The sequence below is a fragment of the Bombina bombina genome, chromosome 1, assembly GCF_027579735.1.
Source record: "Bombina bombina isolate aBomBom1 chromosome 1, aBomBom1.pri, whole genome shotgun sequence".
NCBI classification, from domain to species: Eukaryota; Metazoa; Chordata; class Amphibia; order Anura; family Bombinatoridae; genus Bombina; species Bombina bombina.
In genome coordinates this window covers 1,556,685,232-1,556,711,886 of record NC_069499.1, presented here as the reverse complement: position 1 = coordinate 1,556,711,886, position 26,655 = coordinate 1,556,685,232, and the positions used below count along the sequence as shown (strand labels likewise).

Here is a 26,655-nt window from a genome sequence, read left to right as displayed (position 1 = left end):
CTGATATTAATTGTTTTTCAATGTTTGTTGCACAAATTATCATTAACTTAGTTTATGTTAAATTATGCAAGAGACCGGTTTCTTTCATGACTCACAGAGTATACAAATATAAACTACTTGCCAGTTTACTTCTATGTAGCAGCAATGCACTACAGGGAGTTAGTTGGACAGATTGGAGCTCCAAGCTCCTGAGCCTACCTAGGTATACTTTTTCAACAAAGGATACAAAACCAACAAAGCAAGTTTTAAATTAAAAATAAATTGGAAAGTTGTTTATAAATTTTATGCTCTGAATGATGAAGGAAACATTTGATGTTATTAGTAACATATAGTATTATATAAGTATCACACTGCCACCAGCCAGCTAACTCATGATGCCACTCGGCTACTTCATGATGCCACCAGCCAGCTAACTCATGATGCCACTCGGCTACTTCATGATGCCACCAGCCAGCTAACTCATGATGCCACTCGGCTACTTCATGATGCCACCAGCCAGCTAACTCATGATGCCACTCGGCTACTTCATGATGCCACCAGCCAGCTAACTCATGATGCCACCAGCCAGCTAACTCATGATGCCACCAGCCAGCTAACTCATGATGCCACTTGGCTACTTCATAATGCCAGCCAGCTGACAGAATTTTCTATGGAGAGCTCTAAATTGTGATGAACCCCTTAGTGATGAACCCCTTAGTTGCGAACGCTATATTTTCATTAAAGGACATCAAGCGACAAATGGAAATGTTATAACAGTTATTGTGACTGAGATGTCCCTTTAAGCACAGCACAACTTGTGGACATGAAATGAAAATGTGCAACAGAGAACAGAAAGGTAAAATGCAGCTACAGGAGACACTAGACAAGAGCACTTAAACATAATAATAACAAAAATAGGTGAGGCCATGAATCAATTCCCAGGGTGCACTGCTCATGGCTCAGAACATGGTAAGTACATGTAAATGCTTTACTTATGTGTTTACACCCTTATCTGTTAGTAATAGGAATTAGATATCATTTCTTATAATCTGTATGAAGTAAAAGTCCTTCGTACCTAATCACCAATCGGCTGGGGATCCGGAACAGCTGTAGTGGACAGATGGAGAGAGAGAGAAACACATGGAGCATGTAAAGTGACTGAAACAAAAGATAGGAGGAAGACAGATGAAACGGCATAACAGATACGGAGACGAAATGCGGATTTCATTTCTATGGTTTCCATTTAAGGAATATTAAAGGGACAGAATGTCAAAACTGAAATGTGCATGGGTACAATTAATAGAATGTATATTGCAAAAATGCTTCTAGTAAGTGTTATAACTGGTTTTCTGCGGCATATGCACATATGCTGTGAGGGCTGGTGTATTCATTAGACCTGCTCAGAGAGTCAGCATTAGCTTATTTAAAGTAAATTCCATCTCCACATGCAAAATACTACACCACCACCAGCTTGCTAGGCTTGAATACTGGTGCACAGGACCTCAAAGCATATGCGCATATGCCACTAACAATAACTCTTACTAGAAGCATTTTTGCTAACGTAGTATAATGCAAAAAACATAATTTATGTAAGAACGTACCTGATAAATTAATTTTTCATATTGGCAAGAGTCCATGAGCTAGTGACGTATGGGACATACAATCCTACCAGGAGGGGCAAAGTTTCCCAAACCTCAAAATGCCTATAAATACACCCCTCACCACACCCACAATTTAGTTTAACGAATAGCCAAGTAGCGGGGTGATTAAATAAGGAGTAGAAAAGCATACAAAAAGAGGAACTGGAAAAATAATTGTGCTTTTATAGAAGAAATCATAACCACCATAAAAAGGGTGGGTCTCATGGACTCTTGCCAATATGAAAGAAATGAATTTATCAGGTAAGTTCTTACATAAATTATGTTTTCTTTCATGTAATTGGCAAGAGTCCATGAGCTAGTGACGTATGGGATAGTAATACCCAAGATGTGGAAGTCCACAGAAGAGTCACTAGAGAGGGAGGGATAAAATAACAGCAGCTATTTCCACTGAGAAATTAAATCCACACAATAGATAAGTTTTCCTTGAAAACACATAAATCAAAAGCAAAACAGCTGCCTGAAGAACTTTTTCTACCAAAGACTGCTTCACAAGACACAAAAACATCAAAATGGTAAACACAATAAAACTAAGCAAAGACCAAATTACTGATTTGCAAATTTTAACAACCTAAGCTTCGTTCTGAAAAAGCCCAAGAAATGGCGACTGAACTTAGTAGAATGAGCTATAAAACTCTGAGGCGTAGCCTGCCTCGAAATAAGCCTTGAAAAAACAAAGTTTTAATCAGGATGCCAAAGAAATGTCAGAGGCTTCCTAACCTTTTCTGGAACCAGAAAAACAGCAGATAGACTATAAGTCTTCTGAATTCCTAGTAACCTCGATATAGAATTATAAAGCTCTTACCACATCCAAAGGATGTAAAGAACTCTCAAATAATTCTTTAGGATTAGGACACAAAGAAGGAACAACAATTTCTCTACTAATGTTGTTCAAATTCACAACCTTAGGAAAAAAAGTCCACAAAACAACTTATCTAGATTAAAAGATCAGATAAGAAGACACACTAGAGAGAGTTGATAAATCAGAAACTCTTCCAAGAAAGTAGATAATCTTCAAACCAAATAAGACTCCAAAAAGGAGAAATTAATAAATGAACAGGCTTGATACCAACCAAAGTCTGAACAAAACAGTGAATATCAGGAAGTTTAAACAATCTTTCTGGAAAACAGAAAGAACAGATTTGTCACTTCAAAATATTTGCAGACAAACTTATCCAAGCCATCCTGAAAAACTGTAAAATCCTAGGAATTCTAAAAGAATGCCAAGAGAATTTGGTTTTCCAAACCTGATAATACAAGTTACTTGAAACAGAATTATAAGCCTGCAACATAGCAATAAAAACTAAGTCAGAGAAACCTCTATGACTAAACATTAATCAATTTCCATACCCCCAAATTAGTAATTTGAGATCCAGATGGAAAAATAGCCCCTAGAACAAGAGGGCTAGACAAAGAGAAAGTGGCCAAGGATGGCAACTTGGACATCTGAACAAGATCCACATACCAAACCTGTAAGGCCATGCTGATGCTATCAGAAACACATGACACTGTTCCAATAGGATCTTGGAAATCATCTCTGGAAGAAAAAAACAGAGGCGGAAGGATGTAGTCAGGTTGCAAAACCATGACACTGCTAATGCATCCACCATCTCCACCTGAGGATCCCTGGACCTGAAAAGGTATCTGGGAAATTGAGAAAACACATCTGTATAGAGACACCACTCTCCCGGATGTAAAGACTGACGGCTGAGCTAATCCACCTCCCAAAATGTCTAAAATTGTAGAAAATAGACAGGAGATGAATTCCATCTAAGAACGTATTCAAGATACTTCTTAATTTCTTACGGAACTACGAGTCCCTATTGTTGATTGACATATGCCACAGTTGTGATATTGTCTGTCTGAAAGCAAAAAATGAAAAAATTCTCTCCTAAAAGTAGCCAAGCGTGAAAGAGCTCTGAAAAAATAGCACAGAATTCTAAAATATCGATTGGAAACCTCCCCTCTTGAAGTTTCCAAACCCCTTGTGCTGTCAAAAGACCCTCAAGACAGCTCCCCAACCTGTAAAACTTGCATCCATTAAGAATACAGTCCAGGAAGGACAAACAAAAGGAGGCCCCCTGAATAAAATGATGATAGACTAATCACCAAAACAGAGAGAGAAGAGTGTTAGGATTTAAAAATATCAACTATGATATCTAAAAACAATCCCTGTATCATTGATTCAGTATGCAAAGCAAAAAGAGCAAAGGGAACCACGCCCGATGCCGCAGTTATAAGACCTAAAACTTCTATGCACATAGCCACTGAAATAAATGTTCTAGACTGTAAGTTAGACAGGCTAACGCCACTTACAATTGACTTTTGTCCGATAAAGACAAAGACATGAACACAGAATCCATCTAGAAACCCAAAAAGAAGTGACCCTTGACTGAGGAATCACAAAACTCTTAGGTAAATTAAATCCTCTAACCATGTCTTGAAGAAACAAATCTTAGTTGATTCAAGAGGGATTCCACAAAAATATAATTTATGCTTACCTGATAAATTCATTTCTCCTGTAGTGTAGTCAGTCCACGGGTCATCCATTACTTATGGGATTATTACTCCTCCCTAACAGGAAGTGCAAGAGGATCACCCAAGCAGAGCTGCTATATAGCTCCTCCCCTCTACGTCATATCCAGTCATTCGACCGAAACCATACGAGAAAGGAGAAACTATAGGGTGCAGTGGTGACTGGAGTTTAATTAAAATTTAGACCTGCTGTAAAAAACAGGGCGGGCCGTGGACTGACTACACTACAGGAGAAATGAATTTATCAGGTAAGCATAAATTATATTTTCTCCTGTTAAGTGTAGTCAGTCCACGGGTCATCCATTACTTATGGGATACCAATACCAAACCTAAAAGTACACGGATGACGGGAGGGACAGGCAGGATCTTTACACGGAAGGAACCACTGCCTGTAGAACCTTTCTCCCCAAAACAGCCTCCGAAGAAGCAAAAGTGTCAAATTTGTAAAATTTTGAAAAAGTGTGAAGTGAAGACCAAGTTGCAGCCTTGCAAATCTGTTCAACAGAGGCCTCATTCTTAAAGGCCCAAGTGGAAGCCACAGCTCTAGTAGAATGAGCTGTAATCCTTTCAGGAGGCTGCTGTCCAGCAGTCTCATAGGCTAAACGTATTATGCTACGAAGCCAAAAAGAGAGAGAGGTAGCCGAAGCTTTTTGACCTCTCCTCTGTCCAGAATAAACGACAAACAGGGAAGAAGTTTGATGAAAATCTTTAGTTGCCTGCAAATAAAATTTCAGGGCACGGACGACGTCCAGATTGTGCAAAAGTCGTTCCTTCTTTGAAGAAAGGTTAGGGCACAATGATGGAACAACAATTTCTTGATTGATATTCTTGTTAGTGACTACCTTAGGTAAGAACCCAGGTTTAGTACGCAGAACTACCTTGTCTGAATGAAAAATCAGATAAGGAGAATCACAATGTAAGGCCGATAACTCAGAGACTCTTCGAGCCGAGGAAATAGCCATTAAAAACAGAACTTTCCAAGATAACAGCTTGATATCGATGGAATGAAGGGGTTCAAACGGAACACCTTGCAGAACGTTAAGAACTAAGTTTAAGCTCCACGGCGGAGCAACAGTCTTAAACACAGGCTTAATCCTAGTCAAAGCCTGACAAAAAGCCTGAACGTCTGGAACTTCTGCCAGACGTTTGTGTAAAAGGATAGACAGAGCTGAAATCTGTCCCTTTAACGAACTAGCAGATAAACCCTTTTCTAAACCTTCTTGTAGAAAAGACAATATCCTAGGAATCCTAACCTTACTCCATGAGTAACTCTTGGATTCGCACCAATATAAGTATTTACGCCATATTTTATGGTAAATTTTCCTGGTAACAGGTTTCCTAGCCTGTATTAAGGTATCAATCACTGACTCCGAGAATCCACGCTTTGATAGAATCAAGCGTTCAATCTCCATGCAGTCAGCCTCAGAGAAATTAGATTTGGATGTTTGAAAGGACCCTGAATCAGAAGGTCCTGTCTCAGAGGCAGAGACCATGGTGGACAGGACGACATGTCCACTAGATCTGCATACCAGGTCCTGCGTGGCCACGCAGGCGCTATTAGAATCACCGATGCTCTCTCCTGTTTGATCCTGACAATCAATCGAGGAAGCATCGGGAAAGGTGGAAACACATAAGCCATGTTGAAGACCCAAGGTGCTGTCAGAGCATCTATCAGTACCGCTACCGGGTCCCTGGACCTGGATCCGTAACAAGGAAGCTTGGCGTTCTGGCGAGACGCCATGAGATCCAGATCTGGTTTGCCCCAATGATGAAGCAGTTGGGCAAACACCTCCGGATGAAGTTCCCACTCCCCCGGATGAAAGGTCTGGCGACTTAGAAAATCCGCCTCCCAGTTCTCCACGCCTGGGATGTGGATCGCTGACAGGTGGCAAGAGTGAGACTCTGCCCAGCGAATCATCTTTGAGACTTCCATCATCGCTAGGGAACTCCTTGTTCCTCCTTGATGGTTGATGTAAGCCACAGTCGTGATGTTGTCCGACTGAAACCTGATGAACCTCAGAGTTGCTAACTGAGGCCAAGCCAGAAGAGCATTGAAAATTGCTCTTAATTCCAGAATGTTTATTGGAAGGAGTCTCTCCTCCTGAGTCCATGATCCCTGAGCCTTCAGGGAATTCCAGACTGCGCCCCAACCTAGAAGGCTGGCGTCCGTTGTTACAATCGCCCAATCTGGCCTGCGGAAGGGCATCCCCTTGGACAGATGTGGCCGAGAAAGCCACCATAGAAGAGAATCTCTGGTCTCTTGATCCAGATTTAGCAGAGGGGACAAATCTGAGTAATCCCCATTCCACTGACTTAGAATGCACAATTGCAGCGGTCTGAGATGCAGGCACGCAAATGGTACTATGTCCATTGCCGCTACCATTAAGCCGATTACCTCCATGCACTGAGCCACTGACGGGTGTTGAATGGAATGAAGGACACGGCAAGCATTTAGAAGTTTTGATAACCTGTCCTCCGTCAGGTAAATTTTCATTTCTACAGAATCTATAAGAGTCCCTAGAAAGGGAACTCTTGTGAGTGGCAATAGAGAACTCTTTTCTACGTTCACCTTTCACCCATGCGACCTTAGAAATGCCAGAACTAACTCTGTATGAGACTTGGCAGTTTGGAAACTTGACGCTTGAATCAGAATGTCGTCTAGGTACGGAGCTACCGCTATGCCTCGCGGTCTTAGTACCGCCAGAAGAGAGCCCAGAACCTTTGTAAAGATTCTTGGAGCCGTAGCTAACCCGAAGGGAAGAGCTACAAACTGGTAATGCCTGTTTAGGAAGGCAAATCTTAGATACCGGTAATGATCCTTGTGAATCGGTATGTGAAGGTAGGCATCCTTTAAATCCACTGTGGTCATGTACTGACCCTCTTGGATCATGGGTAAGATGGTTCGAATAGTTTCCATTTTGAACGATGGAACTCTTAGGAATTTGTTTAGGATCTTTAAGTCCAAGATTGGTCTGAAGGTTCCCTCTTTTTTGGGAACCACAAACAGATTTGAATAGAATCCTTGCCCGTGTTCCGACCGCGGAACTGGGTGGATCACTCCCATTAGTAAGAGGTCTTGTACACAGCGTAGAAACGCCTCTTTCTTTATCTGGTTTGCTGATAACCTTGAAAGATGAAATCTCCCTTGTGGAGGAGAAGCTTTGAAGTCCAGAAGATATCCCTGAGATATGATCTCCAACGCCCAGGGATCCTGGACATCTCTTGCCCAAGCCTGGGCGAAGAGAGAAAGTCTGCCCCCCACTTGATCCGTTTCCGGATCGGGGGCCCTCACTTCATGCTGTCTTAGGGGCAGCAGCAGGTTTTCTGGCCTGCTTGCCCTTGTTCCAGGACTGGTTAGGTTTCCAGCCCTGTCTGTAGCGAGCAACAGTTCCTTCCTGTCTTGGAGCGGAGGAAGTTGATGCTGCTCCTGCCTTGAAGTTACGAAAGGCACGAAAATTAGACTGTTTAGCCTTTGGTTTGGCCCTGTCTTGAGGCAGGGCATGGCCCTTACCTCCAGTAATGTCAGCGATAATTTCTTTCAAGCCGGGCCCGAATAATGTCTGCCCTTTGAAAGGAATATTAAGCAATTTAGATTTAGAAGTCACATCAGCTGACCAGGATTTAAGCCACAGCGCTCTACGCGCTTGAATGGCGAATCCGGAGTTCTTAGCCGTAAGTTTGGTTAAGTGTACTACGGCATCAGAAATAAATGAATTAGCTAGCTTAAGGGCTTTAAGCTTGTTCATAATCTCATCCAATGGAGCTGTGCTAAGGGTCTCTTCCAGAGACTCAAACCAGAATGCCGCCGCAGCAGTGACAGGCGCGATGCATGCAAGGGGTTGTAATATAAAACCTCACTGAACAAACATTTTCTTAAGGTAACCCTCTAACTTTTTATCCATTGGATCTGAAAAAGCACAGCTATCCTCCACCGGGATAGTGGTGCGCTTAGCCAGAGTAGAAACTGCTCCTTCCACCTTAGGGACCGTCTGCCATAGGTCCCGTGTGGTGGCGTCTATTGGAAACATTTTTCTAAATATAGGAGGGGGTGAAAAGGGCACACCGGGTCTATCCCACTCCTTGTTAACAATTTCTGTAAGCCTTTTAGGTATAGGAAAAACGTCAGTACACGCCGGTACCGCAAAATATTTATCCAGCCTACATACTTTCTCTGGAATTGCAACCGTGTTACAATCATTCAGAGCCGCTAATACCTCCCCTAGTAATACACGGAGGTTCTCAAGCTTAAATTTAAAATTTGAAATGTCTGAATCCAGTTTACTTGGATCAGATCCGTCACCCACAGAATGAAGCTCTCCGTCCTCATGTTCTGCAAATTGTGACACAGTATCAGACATGGCTCTATTATTATCAGCGCACTCTGTTCTTACCCCAGAGTGATCGCGTTTACCTCTTAATTCTGGCAATTTAGATAGTACTTCAGTCATAACATTAGCCATGTCTTGCAAAGTGATTTGTATGGGCCGCCCTGATGTACTTGGCGCCACAATATCACGCACCTCCTGAGCGGGAGGCGAAGGTACTGACACGTGAGGAGAGTTAGTCGGCATAACTTCCCCCTCGTTGTCTGGTGATATTTTTTTAACATATAAAGTTTGCCTTTTATTTAAAGTAACATCTATACATTGAGTGCACAAATTTCTATTGGGCTCCACATTGGCCTTTAAACATAGTGAACAAACAGATTCATTTGTGTCAGACATGTTTAAACAGACTAGCAATAACACTAGCAAGCTTGGAAAAAAACTTTTAAATAAATTTACAAGCTATATAAAAAACGCTACTGCGCTTTTAAGAAAACATAAAAATGTGACACAGTTGAATTAACAATGAACCAAATATGTTAAAACAACCAAATTTTAACAGAAAATGTATAAAGTTAGCAGAGGATTGCACCCACCAGCAAAAGGATGATTAACCCCTTAATACCCAAAACGGATAACAGTTGAAATAATAAACGTTTTTATCACAGTCAAACACACTGTCACAGGTCTGCTGTGACTGATTACCTCCCTCAAAACTAGTTTTGGAGACCCCTGGGCTCTGTAGAGACGTCCTGGATCATGGAGGAAGAAATAGGAAGACTGTGACTAAATTTTTACGGCGCAATAAAGCGCTAAAATAGGCCCCTCCCACTCATATTACAACAGTGGGGAAGCTCAGTAAACTGTTTTTATTCAGAAAAAAACGACAGCCATGTGGTAAATAATCATGCCCATAAAGTTTTATCACCAAGTACCTCAGAAAAAACGATTAACATGCCAGTAAACGTTTTAAAAATTGAAAATTATGAAGTGTTATTAATAAGCCTGCTGCTAGTCGCTTTCACTGCAGTGCAGGCTCAAATATTACTTTAATATTGTCATATATTCCATTCCCCAGAAATACCTCAGAGTACACATACATACATATCAGCCTGATACCAGTCGCTACTACTGCATTTAAGGCTGCACTTACATTACATCGGTATTAGCAGTATTTTCTCAGTCAATTCCATTCCATAGAAAATAATTTACTGCACATACCTCCTTGCAGGTGGGCCCTGCATGCTATCCCCTGTTCTGAAGTTACCTCACTCCTCAGAATGGCCGAGAACAGCAAGTGGATCTTAGTGACGACCGCTAAGATCATAGACAAACTCAGGTAGATTCTTCTTCTAATGCTGCCTGAGAACAAACACACTCCGGTGCCGTTTAAAATAACAAACTTTTGATTGAAGAAATAAAAACTAAGTTTAACACACCACAGTCCTCTCACACGTCCTATCTTTAGTTAGGTGCAAGAGAATGACTGGATATGACGTAGAGGGGAGGAGCTATATAGCAGCTCTGCTTGGGTGATCCTCTTGCACTTCCTGTTAGGGAGGAGTAATAATCCCATAAGTAATGGATGACCCGTGGACTGACTACACTTAACAGGAGAAAAAGTCCATATATTTGAATACTGCTCTTTCATATGTATGTATTGGGTACTTGTAAAGCGCGTCTAATCACCTGTAAGGGACTGAAGATGCTGCTCATTTAAACAACCTCAGAAGGATGAAAGGCTAAATGGACCTCACCCGGGAAATCGAACCTGCAACCCTCAGGTTGCTACAGAGCTCAGCCACAGTGCATTAGCATGCTGAGCTATTTGTCTGGCTTTAATAAAAGAAAAGTTTAAGCTAATACCAAGATACCATCAAAATAGGGAAGCACCACAATACCCTACTGTTTGAAGACAGAAGAAGGGCACCAAGAACCTTTAAAAATATTCATAAAGCTGTCACTAAACCAAATGGAGAAGCGACAAATTGGTAAAGCTTAAAAAGGAAACTTTCAGAATCCACAAGTGGTCTGATTGAAATAAAATATGAGGATAAACATCCTGAAAAGTGGAGTGGACATGAAATGACCTTAACAAAAAGGCATAATATTCCTTATCTCTAACAAAAACTCTAACAAAGCAATATAAAAGTCTTCAGATCCAAGAATGGACTGAATAAACATTCCTTCTTAGGGACAAATAATAGAAATGAATAGAAACCCAAATCCTGTTCCTGCAAAAAGAACCGGCATAATCACTCCTGAAAAAAATTCACATAGTGTACTAAGAAAGAAAGATTCTTCCCATAGGTCTCATTCTAAAAATCTATTCAAACCCTAAGAATAATATAGAATTTGGACTGAGTTCATCCAAAAACAATTTAATCTGCCCCCCACCAGAAGGACTGATTTGAGAACCGCACCTTCATGCAGTCTAATAACTAGTAATTATATAGCGTTTTTCGCCTAGGATACAAAAAAACCCCGCTTCTTCAGTGCTTACACTCTGAATTAAGCAAATTAGCAGCTGATAAAAACAGTAGTTATTATTACCCAAATACATGGTACACAATAAATTGACCTCAAAGGCCAAAGGGCTGAATTAACCCTGCCGGGAAATAAATCTATTAACCTTAGATCTAGAACAAACCATTGTAGTCAGGACATTCACCAACTGATCTACATCACCGGACTTAAAAGTAGGGCAGAAAAAACTCTAAACCTCCAGAAATAGTGGAGATAATAGAAATCAAACAAATTATTATCCTAACAAGATAGAGATAATAAAATATATTTGAAATCATAATAATAGATATAACAAACATAATTAAATGAATACATCTGAAGTAAATAAACAGAGTTATATACTTGAGAATCTGAAACTGCTTATGCTAACGGTTCAACAAAGGTTGAGAGAACAGTAATGTCAGCTACAGATAAAGCTGAGCTAAAAATATATAGTCTGTGAATATGCTCTACTAAGGTTATATTCAAATTCTAAAGAATCCTTAAAACAAGTACCATAGAAATAGTAGTAAGTCCCAAGAGGGAATCAGAATAACCATTCTTTAGAATATAATACAGATAATAGGGCATATGTATCAAGGTCTGTGAAACCTGATCCAACAGTGCAGATCAGGTCCGACAGACCTCGCTGAATGCGGAGAGCAATACGCTTGCCGTATTCAGCATTGCGCCAGCAGCTCACAAGAGCTGCTGGTGCAACGCTGCCCCCCGCAGACTCGCGGCCAATCAGCCACCAGCAGGGGGGTGTCAATCAACCCGATTGTACTCGATCGGGTTGATTTCTGGCGATGTCTGTCCGCCTGCTCAGAGCAGGCAGACAGGTTATGGAGCAGCGGTCTTTGTGACCGCTGCTTCATAACTGCTGTTTCTGGCGACCCTGCAGGCTCGCCAGAAACACAGGGCATCTAGCTCCATATGGAGCCTGATACATATGCCCCAATATATTAAATAGGAAAAACCTCAAAAGCAAAAATGTTAAAATCCAGATTTGAAAAGGATTATTAACATACGCCTAGATTTAGAGTTCTGCGTTAGCCGCCAAAAGCAGCGTTAAGGGGTCCTAACGCTGCTTTTGGCCGCCCGCAGGTAGGTAAAGGTGTACCGCTCACTTTCCAGCCGCGACTTTTCCATACCGCAGATCCCCTTACGCCAATTGCATATCCTATCTTTTCAATGGGATCTTCCTAACGCTGGTATTTAGAGTCTTGGCTGAAGTGAGCGGTAGACCCTCTACTGACAAGACTCCTAACGCCAAAAAAAGTCAGTAGTTAAGAGCTTTATGGGCTAACGCCGGTTTATAAAGCTCTTAACTACTGTACTCTAAAGTACACTAACACCCATAAACTACCTATGTACCCCTAAACCGAGGTCCCCCCACATCGCCGCCACTATAATAAATATTTTTAACCCCTAATCTACCAACCGCACACCGCCGCCACCTACATTATCCCTATGAACCCCTAATCTGCTGCCCCTAACACAGTCGACAGGTTAGTTAGGTGGCGGTAACGACATGGGGGGGGGGCAGATTAAGGGTTAATAAAATTTATTATAGGGTTTGCGAGGCGGGAGTGCGGCGGTTTAGGGGTTAATAACTTTATTATAGTAGGGACGAGGTCAGATTAGGGGTTAATAAGTGTAGTTAGGTGGCGGCGACGTGGGGGGGGGGGGCAGATTAGGGGTTAATAAATATTATGTAGGTGTCGGCGATGTTAGGGGCAGCAGATTAGGGGTACCTAGGGATAATGTAGGTTGCGGCGGTGTCCGGAGCGGTAGATTAGGGGTTAATAATATAATGCAGGTGTCAGCGATAGCAGGGGCGGCAGATTAGGGGTTAATAAGTTAAGGTTAGGGGTGTTTAGACTCGGGGTTCATGTTAGGGTGTTAGGTGCAGACTTAGAGAGTGTTTCCCCATAGGAAACAATGGGGCTGCGTTGGGAGCTTAACGCTGCTTTTTTGCAGGTGTAAGGTTTTTTTTCAGCCCAAACTGCCCCATTGTTTCCTATGGGGGAATCGTGCACAAGCACGTTTTGCCAGCTTACCGCTACCGTAAGCAACGCTGGTATTGAGGGTTGAAGTGGCGGTAAATTCGGCTCAACGCACCCTTTTTGGAGCCTAACGCAGCCCTTCAGACAACTCTAAATACCAGCGTTGTTTTGGAGCAGCGGTAGGAAAAAAAACCTGCGTTAGCTACGCGGGTCTTTACCGACAAAACTCTAAATCTAGCCGATAGTTAATAGAAGGACTAGTCACCTAAAATCTAAAAATAGAAAAATGTCCTTAAACAACAACAAATGTTCAAATAAAAAATAAGGAGAATTTTTACAAACTGTCTGATACAGGATCCTTTGAGCCAAAGAAACCTTCATCAGTAGAATAAACTTAAATATGCTGTCGGTCAGAACTAAATTAATTAAATCTTAACAATTTTGAACAGACCTGATACTTAAAGGCATAATAGCAGTCATAACCTTTTATTATATAAGCAACAACATGTGATGTTTGCCGATGAAATCAAGTACATGAACTGAATATGTAAAAAACAGTAAATGTTATTGTACTTGTAGAAACATTGCTAGCATAAAACAAGATAAATGCCACATAATTGAGCTGAAGAAATAACAACAGCTTAAAAAATGAAAAGAACACACTTAGCTTTGTAGAATTGTGCTCCACGGCATCATAGTTGCTACAGTAACATCAGAGTCAGGATCAGAATGAGACATCTCGCAAAATGTAACAGAAAAATAACATTATGCAAAACATTCAATTTCCACAATGTAACAGTTTCAGTAGAGAAAAACAAAAGCAGGCATAATAGCTTTCAAGGTTCATGAAAACAGCGATCAATTGAAGGAGAGGGGAAAAATAACTAAAATTTGGAGCCATGAATGACGCATTACGCAAAAAGAAGCTAAACATTTTTTGGTGCAAAACTAACACCAGGAAATGACAACTCGCATCATAAACGCGATTTCACGCCAAAACAACTAGCGTCAACAAAGACACAGGAAATGAGGAAATTTGTGCCATCTAAGACGCAACTTTGCGGCAAAAAAATTTGTGCCAATAAATGACGCAATATTAAACAGCATTTTACGCCCTCGCGAGCCTAGATTTGCCCGAGAAAAAAATGAAAGTCAAATTGAAAAAGATAACCCCAGGTAAGAATTTTTTTTTAAATAAAACTTCCCAAACATGATTCCTATACTGAATCTGTTTAGACTGCAAAGGGAAATATACATAGACCTGACTCATGGCAAATATAAGTACAATACATATATTTAAAACTTTATATTAATACATAAAGCGCCAAACCATAGCTGAGAGTGTCTTAAGTAAGATAACATACTTACCGAAAGACACCCATCCACAAATAGCAGATAGCCAAACCAGTACTGAAAACTATCAGCAGAGGTAATGGTATAAAGGGTATATCGTCAATCTGAAAAGGGAGGTAGGAGATGAATCCCTACGACCGATAACAGAGAACCCTTGAAAAGATTCCCCGTGAGGGAAACCATAAAATCAATAGGCGATACTCTCTTCACATCCCTCTGACAAACACTATACTCTGAGAGGAATTGGGCTTCAGAATGCTTAGAAGCGCTTATCACAGAAGAAATCATAAAAATCAAGCACAAACTTACTTCACCACCTCCATAGGAGGCAAACGGCTAGATTAAGAGTCTTGCGTTATGAGTAAAAAAGCAACGTTAAGCCTCATAATGCTGCTTTTTTACTACCGCTGGTATTACGAGTCTTGCAGATTTAGGGGCACCACACACTTTTTTTGGCCTTACCGCAAATCAACTTACGCAAATTGCGTATAGTCTTTTTTCTATGGGACTTTTTTCTACGGCATCTTCTATCTTCATCCATCCGGCGCGGCTCCATCTTCAAGACATCCGGCGCAGAGCATCCTCTTCAATCGACGTCTTCTTCCAGAATGAATAACAGAATTTATGTTTACCTGATAAATTACTTTCTCCAACGGTGTGTCCGGTCCACGGCGTCATCCTTACTTGTGGGATATTCTCTTCCCCAACAGGAAATGGCAAAGAGCCCAGCAAAGCTGGTCACATGATCCCTCCTAGGCTCCGCCTTCCCCAGTCATTCGACCGACGTAATGGAGGAATATTTGCATAGGAGAAATCATATGATACCGTGGTGACTGTAGTTAAAGAAAATAAATTATCAGACCTGATTAAAAAACCAGGGCGGGCCGTGGACCGGACACACCGTTGGAGAAAGTAATTTATCAGGTAAACATAAATTCTGTTTTCTCCAACATAGGTGTGTCCGGTCCACGGCGTCATCCTTACTTGTGGGAACCAATACCAAAGCTTTAGGACACGGATGACGGATGAAGGGAGGGAGCAAATCAGGTCACCTAGATGGAAGGCACCACGGCTTGCAAAACCTTTCTCCCAAAAATAGCCTCAGAAGAAGCAAAAGTATCAAATTTGTAAAATTTAGTAAAAGTGTGCAGTGAAGACCAAGTCGCTGCCTTACATATCTGATCAACAGAAGCCTCGTTCTTGAAGGCCCATGTGGAAGCCACAGCCCTAGTGGAATGAGCTGTGATTCTTTCAGGAGGCTGCCGTCCGGCAGTCTCGTAAGCCAATCTGATGATGCTTTTAATCCAAAAAGAGAGAGAGGTAGAAGTTGCTTTTTGACCTCTCCTTTTACCAGAATAAACAACAAACAAAGAAGATGTTTGTCTAAAATCCTTTGTAGCATCTAAATAGAATTTTAGAGCACGAACTACATCCAAATTGTGCAACAAACGTTCCTTCTTTGAAACTGGATTCGGACACAAAGAAGGCACGACTATCTCCTGGTTAATGTTTTTGTTAGAAACAACTTTCGGAAGAAAACCAGGTTTAGTACGTAAAACCACCTTATCTGCATGGAACACCAGATAAGGAGGAGAACACTGCAGAGCAGATAATTCTGAAACTCTTCTAGCAGAAGAAATTGCAACCAGAAACAAAACTTTCCAAGATAATAACTTAATATCAACGGAATGTAAGGGTTCAAACGGAACCCCCTGAAGAACTGAAAGAACTAAATTGAGACTCCAAGGAGGAGTCAAAGGTTTGTAAACAGGCTTGATTCTAACCAGAGCCTGAACAAAGGCTTGAACATCTGGCACAGCTGCCAGCTTTTTGTGAAGTAACACAGACAAGGCAGAAATCTGTCCCTTCAAAGAACTTGCAGATAATCCTTTCTCCAAACCTTCTTGAAGAAAGGATAGAATCTTAGGAATTTTTACCTTGTCCCAAGGGAATCCTTTAGATTCACACCAACAGATATATTTTTTCCATATTTTGTGGTAGATTTTTCTAGTTACAGGCTTTCTGGCCTGAACAAGAGTATCAATGACAGAATCTGAGAACCCTCGCTTTGATAAGATCAAGCGTTCAATCTCCAAGCAGTCAGTTGGAGTGAGACCAGATTCGGATGTTCGAACGGACCTTGAACAAGAAGGTCTCGTCTCAAAGGTAGCTTCCATGGTGGAGCCGATGACATATTCACCAGGTCTGCATACCAAGTCCTGCGTGGCCACGCAGGAGCTATCAAGATCACCGATGCCCTCTCCTGATTGATCCTGGCTACCAGCCTGGGGATGAGAGGAAACGGCGGGAATACATAAGCTAGTTTGAAGGTCCAAGGTGCTACTAGTGCATCTACTAGAGTCGCCTTGGGATCCCTGGATCTGGACCCGTAGCAAGGAACCTTGAAGTTCTGACGAGAGGCCATCAGATCCATGTCTGGAATGCCCCACAATTGAGTAATTTGGGCAAAGATTTCCGGATGGAGTTCCCACTCCCCCGGATGAAATGTCTGACGACTCAGAAAATCCGCTTCCCAATTTTCCACTCCTGGGATGTGGATTGCAGACAAGTGGCAGGAGTGAGTCTCCGCCCATTGAATGATTTTGGTCACTTCTTCCATCGCCAGGGAACTCCTTGTTCCCCCCTGATGGTTGATGTACGCAACAGTCGTCATGTTGTCTGATTGAAACCGTATGAACTTGGCCTTTGCTAGCTGAGGCCAAGCCTTGAGAGCATTGAATATCGCTCTCAGTTCCAGAATATTTATCGGGAGAAGAGATTCTTCCCGAGACCAAAGACCCTGAGCTTTCAGGGGTCCCCAGACCGCGCCCCAGCCCACCAGACTGGCGTCGGTCGTGACAATGACCCACTCTGGTCTGCGGAAGCTCATCCCCTGTGACAGGTTGTCCAGGGACAGCCACCAACGGAGTGAATCTCTGGTCCTCTGATCTACTTGTATCGTCGGAGACAAGTCTGTATAGTCCCCATTCCACTGACTGAGCATGCACAGTTGTAATGGTCTTAGATGAATTCGCGCAAAAGGAACTATGTCCATTGCCGCTACCATCAAACCTATTACTTCCATGCACTGCGCTATGGAAGGAAGAGGAACAGAATGAAGTATTTGACAAGAGTTTAGAAGTTTTGATTTTCTGGCCTCTGTCAGAAAAATCCTAATTTCTAAGGAGTCTATTATTGTTCCCAAGAAGGGAACCCTTGTTGACGGAGATAGCGAACTTTTTTCTACGTTCACTTTCCACCCGTGAGATCTGAGAAAGGCCAGGACAATGTCCGTGTGAGCCTTTGCTTGTGGAAGGGACGACGCTTGAATCAGAATGTCGTCCAAGTAAGGTACTACTGCAATGCCCCTTGGTCTTAGCACCGCTAGAAGGGACCCTAGTACCTTTGTGAAAATTCTTGGAGCAGTGGCTAATCCGAACGGAAGTGCCACAAACTGGTAATGCTTGTCCAGGAATGCGAACCTTAGGAACCGATGATGTTCCTTGTGGATAGGAATATGTAGATACGCATCCTTTAAATCCACCGTGGTCATGAATTGACCTTCCTGGATGGAAGGAAGAATTGTTCGAATGGTTTCCATTTTGAACGATGGAACCTTGAGAAACTTGTTTAGGATCTTGAGATCTAAGATTGGTATGAATGTTCCCTCTTTTTTGGGAACTACGAACAGATTGGAGTAGAACCCCATCCCTTGTTCTCCTAATGGAACAGGATGAATCACTCCCATTTTTAACAGGTCTTCTACACAATGTAAGAATGCCTGTTTTTTTATGTGGTCTGAAGACAATTGAGACCTGTGGAACCTCCCCCTTGGGGGAAGCCCCTTGAATTCCAGAAGATAACCTTGGGAGACTATTTCTAGTGCCCAAGGATCCATAACATCTCTTGCCCAAGCCTGAGCGAAGAGAGAGAGTCTGCCCCCCACCAGATCCGGTCCCGGATCGGGGGCCAACATCTCATGCTGTCTTGGTAGCAGTGGCAGGTTTCTTGGCCTGCTTTCCTTTGTTCCAGCCTTGCATTGGCCTCCAGGCTGGCTTGGCTTGAGAAGTATTACCCTCTTGCTTAGAGGACGTAGCACTTGGGGCTGGTCCGTTTCTGCGAAAGGGACGAAAATTAGGTTTATTTTTGGCTTTGAAAGACCTATCCTGAGGAAGGGCGTGGCCCTTGCCCCCAGTGATATCAGAGATAATCTCTTTCAAGTCAGGGCCAAACAGCGTTTTCCCCTTGAAAGGAATGTTAAGCAATTTGTTCTTGGAAGACGCATCCGCTGACCAAGATTTTAGCCAAAGCGCTCTGCGCGCCACAATAGCAAAACCAGAATTTTTCGCCGCTAACCTAGCCAATTGCAAAGTGGCATCTAGGGTGAAAGAATTAGCCAATTTGAGAGCATGAATTCTGTCCATAATCTCCTCATAAGAAGAAGAATTATTATTGAGCGCCTTTTCTAGCTCATCGAACCAGAAACACGCTGCTGTAGTGACAGGAACAATGCATGAAATTGGTTGTAGAAGGTAACCTTGCTGAACAAACATCTTTTTAAGCAAACCTTCTAATTTTTTATCCATAGGATCTTTGAAAGCACAACTATCTTCTATGGGTATAGTGGTGCGTTTGTTTAGAGTAGAAACCGCCCCCTCGACCTTGGGGACTGTCTGCCATAAGTCCTTTCTGGGGTCGACCATAGGAAACAATTTTTTAAATATAGGGGGAGGGACGAAAGGTATACCGGGCCTTTCCCATTCTTTATTTACAATGTCCGCCACCCGCTTGGGTATAGGAAAAGCTTCGGGGGGCCCCGGGACCTCTAGGAACTTGTCCATTTTACATAATTTCTCTGGAATGACCAAATTCTCACAATCATCCAGAGTAGATAACACCTCCTTAAGCAGAGCGCGGAGATGTTCCAATTTAAATTTAAATGTAATCACATCAGGTTCAGCTTGTTGAGAAATTTTCCCTGAATCTGAAATTTCTCCCTCAGACAAAACCTCCCTGGCCCCCTCAGACTGGTGTAGGGGCACTTCAGAACCAATATCATCAGCGTCCTCATGCTCTTCAGTATTTTCTAAAACAGAGCAGTCGCGCTTTCGCTGATAAGTGGGCATTTTGGCTAAAATGTTTTTGATAGAATTATCCATTACAGCCGTTAATTGTTGCATAGTAAGGAGTATTGGCGCACTAGATGTACTAGGGGCCTCCTGTGTGGGCAAGACTGGTGTAGACGAAGGAGGGGATGATGCAGTACCATGCTTACTCCCCTCACTTGAGGAATCATCTTGGGCATCATTTTCTCTAAATTTTGTGTCACATAAATCACATCTATTTAAATGAGAAGGAACCTTGGCTTCCCCACATACAGAATCTGGTAGTTCAGACATGTTAAACAGGCATAAACTTGATAACAAAGTACAAAAAACGTTTTAAAATAAAACCGTTACTGTCACTTTAAATTTTAAACTGAACACACTTTATTACTGCAAATGTGAAAAAGTATGAAGGAATTGATCAAAATTCACCAAAATTTCACCACAGTGTCTTAAAGCCTTAAGAGTATTGCACACCAAATTTGGAAACTTTAACCCTTAAAATAACGGAACCGGAGCCGTTTTTATATTTAACCCCTTTACAGTCCCTGGTATCTGCTTTGCTGAGACCCAACCAAGCCCAAAGGGGAATACGATACCAAATGACGCCTTCAGAAAGTCTTTTCTATGTATCAGAGCTCCTCACACATGCATCTGCATGTCATGCTTCCCAAAAACAAGTGCACAATAGAGGCGCGAAAATGAGACTCTGCCTATGATTAGGGAAAGCCCCTAGAGAATAAGGTGTCCAATACAGTGCCTGCCGGTTATTTTACATAGTTCCCAAGATTAAAATAATTCCTCAAGGCTATGGGGTATAAAATATGCTTATATATAAATCGTTTTAGCCCAGAAAACGTCTACAGTCTTAAAAGCCCTTGTGAAGCCCTTTTTTTCTTTATGTAATAAAAATGGCTTACCGGATCCCATAGGGAAAATGACAGCTTCCAGCATTACATCGTCTTGTTAGAAATGTGTCATACCTCAAGCAGCAAAAGTCTGCTCACTGTTTCCCCCAACTGAAGTTAATTCCTCTCAACAGTCCTGTGTGGAAACAGCCATCGATTTTAGTAACGGTTGCTAAAATCATTTTCCTCTTACAAACAGAAATCTTCATCTCTTTTCTGTTTCAGAGTAAATAGTACATACCAGCACTATTTTAAAATAACAAACTCTTGATTGAATAATAAAAACTACAGTTAAACACTAAAAAACTCTAAGCCATCTCCGTGGAGATGTTGCCTGTACAACGGCAAAGAGAATGACTGGGGAAGGCGGAGCCTAGGAGGGATCATGTGACCAGCTTTGCTGGGCTCTTTGCCATTTCCTGTTGGGGAAGAGAATATCCCACAAGTAAGGATGACGCCGTGGACCGGACACACCTATGTTGGAGAAATCTCTTTAAGTGACGTCATCCAAGATGGCGTCCCTTAGATTCCAATCAGCCAATCAGAATTAAGGTTGAAAAAATCCTATTGGCTGATGCAATCAGCCAATAGGATTGAACTTCAATCCTATTCGCTGATCCAATCAGCCAATAGGATTGAGCTGGCATTCTATTGGCTGATTGGATCAGGATTGAAGAGGATGCTCCGCACAGGATATCTTGAAGATAGAGCCGCTCCGCGCCGGATGGATGACGACTTCTGCCTGTCTGGAGGACCACTTCTCCCGGCTTGGATGAAGACTTCTCCCGGCTTTGTTGAGGATGGATGTCAGATCTTCAAAACTGTAAGTGGATCTTCAGGGGTTAGTGTTAGTTTTTTTTTTAAGGGTTTATTGGGTGGGCTTTATTTTTACGTTAGGGCTTTGGGCCGCAATAGAGCTAAATGCCCTTTTAAGGGCAATGCCCATCCAAATGCCCTTTTCAGGGCAATGGGGAGCTTAGGTTTTTTTAGTTAGGGTTTTATTTGGGGTGTTGGTTGTGTGGGTGGTGGGTTTTATGTATTATTTTTTTTCCAAGTAAAAGAGCTAATTTCTTTGGGGCAATGCCCCACAAAAGGCCCTTTAAAGGGCTATTGGTAGTTTAGTTTAGGCTAGGTTTTTTTTTATATTTTGGGGGGCTATTAGATTAGGTGTAATTAGTTTAAATATCTTGAAATTTGTTTTTTATTTTCTGTAATTTAGTGTTGTTTTTTTTGTAATTTAGGTAAATGTATTAAATGTATTTAATTGTATTTAATTTAGGGAATTTATTTAATTGTAGGGTTAGGTAAGGTGTTAGTGTAACTTAGGTTAGTTTTTATTTTATAGGTAAGTATTTAGTTTTAAATAGGAATTATTTAGTTATTAATAGTAGGTTTTCTTTTGATTTATTTTAATTATATTTAAGTTAGGGGGTGTTAGGGTTAGACTTAGATTTAGGGGTTAATAAATATAATATAGTGGCGGCAACGTTGGGGGCAGCAGATTAGGGGTTAATAAATGTAGGTAGGTTGCGGCGACATTTGGGGAGGGAGATTGGGGTTAATATAATGTAGGTGTTGGCGATGTTGGGGGCAGCAGATTAGGGGTCAATAAGTATAATGTCGGTGGCGGCGATATCCGGAGCGGCAGATTAGGGGTGTTTAGACTCGGGGTTCATGTTAGGGTGTTAGGTGTAAACATAAAATGTGTTTCCCCATAGGAATCAATGGGGCTGTATTACGGAGCTTTACGCTGCTTTTTTGCAGGTGTTAGACTTTTTCTCAGCCTGCTCTCCCCATTGATGTCTATGGGGAAATTGTGCACAAGCACGTACAACCAGCTCACCCACCGTTGACTTAAGCAGCGCTGGTATTGGAGTGCAGTATGGAGCTCAATTTTGCTCTACGCTCACTTCTTGCCTTTTAACGCCGGGTTTGTAAAAACATGTAGGAAAGTGAGCAGTGACAATAACGTGCAAGTTAGTACCGCACCCCTCATAAACGCAAAACTTGTAATCTAGCCGAAAGTTTGTAAAACTGAATTGTGGGTGTGGTGAGGGGTGTATTTATAGGCATTTTGAGATTTGGGAAACTTTGCCCCTCCTGGTAGGAATGTATATCCCATGCGTCACTAGCTCATGGACTCTTGCCAATAACATGAAAGAAATGCTTCTATTTAAAATGGAAATTCAGCCATGCACATTTCAATTATGACCTTTCTGTCCTTTAAGAGCACTGAACAAATATATAGACACAAAATAATAGTTTTACAAGCATTTAAAAGGCTACATTTGCATTGTTTTGCAGCACAAGGTTACAACCCTTCAAAAGTATTTCCAGTTATGTTAATCTTCTCTCCTATGCTGTAGTAAGGGCCCATATAAATGAACTCTTGCACTATTCAACCAATCACTATGCAGTATTGCAGGGTAATGAATTGGAATCTCAGAATACACTCTAGTTTCTCTGAGAGGAGTTAAACAAACATTTTTAGAGGGAGTTAAAAGGGAAATAAAACCCACATTTTTTTCATGATTCAGACAGAGCACACCATTTATTATAAAGTTTCCAATTTACTTCTATTATAAAATTTGCTTCAGTCATATGGTATTTTTTGTTGAAGAACATACCTAAGTAGGCTGCATACACATGTCTGGATCACTACAAACACTGCTGCCATCTAGACCTCTTGCAAATGTAGAACAGGGTGGGAGCTGCACCATCCGTTCCCTGCAGGAGACCTACAGCACAGTAATTAGTCGCAGGGAAAAGTGATGCGCTGTCATTACTCACACGGCCTGACGGTGCACACGGCGGAGACAACAGCACAGTAATTAGTCGCAGGGAAAAGTGATGCGCTGCCATTACTCACACGGCCTGACGGTGCACACGGCGGAGACAACAACTGCACAGTAATTAGTCGCAGGGAAAAGTGATGCGCTGCCATTACTCACACGGCCTGACGGTGCACACGGCGGAGACAACAACAGCACAGTAATTAGTCGCAGGGAAAAGTGATGCGCTGCCATTACTCACAGAGCCTGACGGTGCACACGGCGGAGACAACAACACAGTAATTAGTCTCAGGGAAAAGTGATGCGCTGCCATTACTCACACGGCGGAGACAACAACACAGTAATTAGTCTCAGGGAAAAGTGATGCGCTGCCATTACTCACACGGCCTGACGGTGCACACGGCGGAGACAACAACTGCACAGTAATTAGTCGCAGGGAAAAGTGATGCGCTGCCATTACTCACACGGCCTGACGGTGCACACGGCGGAGACAACAACAGCACAGTAATTAGTCGCAGGGAAAAGTGATGCGCTGCCATTACTCACACGGCCTGACGGTGCACACGGCGGAGACAACAGCACAGTAATTAGTCTCAGGGAAAAGTGATGCGCTGCCATTACTCACACGGCCTGACGGTGCACACGGCGGAGACAACAACTGCACAGTAATTAGTCGCAGGGAAAAGTGATGCGCTGCCATTACTCACACGGCCTGACAGTGCACACGGCGGAGACAACAACAGCACAGTAATTAGTCGCAGGGAAAAGTGATGCGCTGCCATTACTCACACGGCCTGACGGTGCACACGGCGGAGACAACAACTGCACAGTAATTAGTCGCAGGGAAAAGTGATGCACTGCCATTACTCACACGGCCTGACAGTGCACACGGCGGAGACAACAACTGCACAGTAATTAGTCGCAGGGAAAAGTGATGCGCTGCCATTACTCACACAGCGGAGACAACAACAGCACAGTAATTAGTCGCAGGGAAAAGTGATGCGCTGCCATTACTCACACGGCCTGACGGTGCACACGGCGGAGACAACAGCACAGTAATTAGTCGCAGGGAAAAGTGATGCGCTGCCATTACTCACATGGCCTGACGGTGCACACGGCGGAGACAACAACAGCACAGTAATTAGTCGCAGGGAAAAGTGATGCGCTGCCATTACTCACACGGCCTGACGGTGCACACGGCGGAGACAACAACTGCACAGTTGCCTCTAACATAAACCAGAGCCCTGGATGGTTATCTGGGATTGTGGATCATATCCTGGTACAATCACTCGTCCGGCTGGTAACAGCGGTTAATAGAGATAACAGAGTTGTAGGGGAGAAGGGGGTTGAGCCTTTCATGAGCTACAAGCTGCAGCTAAACATCCCCAGACCAGGGGGTGGTCATACAAGCTATAACAGTACATAACAGCGGGCTAGCTTACTAATAGAGCACCACTAGAATACATTTTTTCTGGCGTGGGTTAGGGCATGTGTTAAAAAACCCGACGTGCGCCAACTTCAGGACTTTGAATATTGAAACCACTTTAGCTTCTCCCCATAGACTTCAATGGAGAGAGCAGAAGAAAAAATCATCACACTTATCGCATGCGTGCTAACCTAACAGGAGTTAATAATATTTCACATTCCAATGTTCTTCATATAAAGGAATATGCTCTTTTTATTTTAAATACCTATTTCTATTTATATCTATAAACTTATACAGGAATATAATACAGTGTTATAACAAATATAATGTGACAAAATAATAATAAATGAGAACACATGGTAGCTGATTTGTGCACTTGCTACTTGGAGCGTGTAAGAGTATAAGGGACCGTGCATACAAACACACCCCGGAGTTACTATATGAGGACTGCTGAACATGCTATGAGCATATTTTATTTATAATATTTTATTTGTAAAACCCCCATGGGTATCACAAATAAAATATTTTATTTATAATATTTTATTTGTAAAACCCCCATGGGTATCACAAATAAAATATTGTATCAAAGTCCTCCATAGCCAAGTATATATCCACAGAAGGACAACAAAAAACACTTTTATTCAAAAAGCGGCACCTTTATAATCCCAATGGCTGGGGCACTCACCACCTCCTAGACCCAGACAGCTAACAGTGAAAACGCTCTCCTTAGGAGTGATGTCAGCAGCAGGATCGTAGGAAAATAAAAAGACCACACCCGGTCACGTGGTGCTTAGGACAGGACTTCCCCTGCTATGAAAAAGGCGCTAAGCTATTATGAGCTGCGCAACACTCAAAAACGAAAGTGAAACCCGTTTGTTCAAAGCAAAAAAACAAACAGTCTATGAGCCCAAAAACTCTCACATTAAAGCAGTTATAAATAACCCCTAGCTGTTCAAATCATCTCCCTGAAGGAGATATTAACCCTTGATCCTATTGAGGCATAAAGTAGCCACACTGTGACCCAGTATAGTAAAAGTGAATATAAAAAACAGTCTTACCCTCCAGGATCCATGCTGTGGAACAGACACAGCCTCTCAAGTGTGACAGTCTAGCAGCAACGCTCTGACATGGACATGAGTGTGTAGCAGCAAGCAGTGAAACTCATCAACACTTATCGCTCAGGAGCTGTTAGGCGACAGTCTGGATGGGTTAGCAGAAAAACATTCTCTGCATCTCCAGACTAACTTTCATCAATACTCTCACTGAAAGGTTGACATGATTACTTAAAACTCCAGTCCTTTCTTGAAAGGAACATACCCATTACAGGACTACCCAAAATCTTCTGGCACTTCTCTGCCACCTCCTATAGTGACGAAAGGCAAAGAATGACTGGGGGATAGGGGAAGTGGGAGGGATATTTAAGCCTTTGACTGGGGTGTCTTTGCCTCCTCCTGGTGGCCAGGTGTTGTATTTCCCAACAGCAGGGAATGAAGTTGTGGACTCTCCCTACCTTATTGAAGGAAATTATTCTCAGGTTAACTCATGTAAAACAACCGGTCTCAGATATGGAAGGTGGACAAAAAAAACTCTGTTGTAGCCTGCCTTCAGAAACAAAACTCCATCCTCTCTGCTAAGATTGATGGCCTGGAGAGCAGGTCACACAGAAATAACCTTAGAAATGTGGGCTTGCCAGAATTCTAATTCGGCTTTGCAGGACTTCGCTGAAAAAACTCTTACCAAGACTGCTTGATTTTCCGAATCCAGATTGTCCACGTTTGACAGAAAATAATGGAGGGGCAGAGAATTTGGCACTCAATAAGACACCTCGACAAGTCATGATAAAGTATTTAAGCTTCCAGGACAAGTTACAATTTCTAAGTAGCCTACAGGAAATCAGGTCCATCCAATAAGAGGGAAGACGTCAGAACAGGAACACTCGCTCACTTTACTCTATTCCTGCTCATCATCAGATATTGAGTGGCCTGAAGTTCTTTTGACTCCACCAAACAATTAAAAGAGTTCTTGGAAAAAGAGAACAGAAAGAAGAAACCTGAGTGAGG

The 26,655-nt window shown here is 42.3% G+C and overlaps 1 protein-coding gene across 4 annotated transcripts in view; it reads right to left on the bottom strand.

Moving 5' to 3' along the window:
* Nucleotides 1-26,655, bottom strand: part of RNF157 (ring finger protein 157) — a 311,334-nt gene that overhangs the window by 2,121 nt on the left and 282,558 nt on the right. For 2 of the 4 annotated variants that reach the window (XM_053709378.1, XM_053709381.1), the window contains one exon: nucleotides 1,055-1,086. The exons of the other annotated variants lie outside the window; for them this stretch is intronic. In XM_053709378.1, the coding sequence (XP_053565353.1) occupies nucleotides 1,055-1,086 (32 nt within the window). The remainder of the gene's footprint in view (nucleotides 1-1,054; nucleotides 1,087-26,655) is intronic. 4 annotated transcript variants of the gene reach the window in all.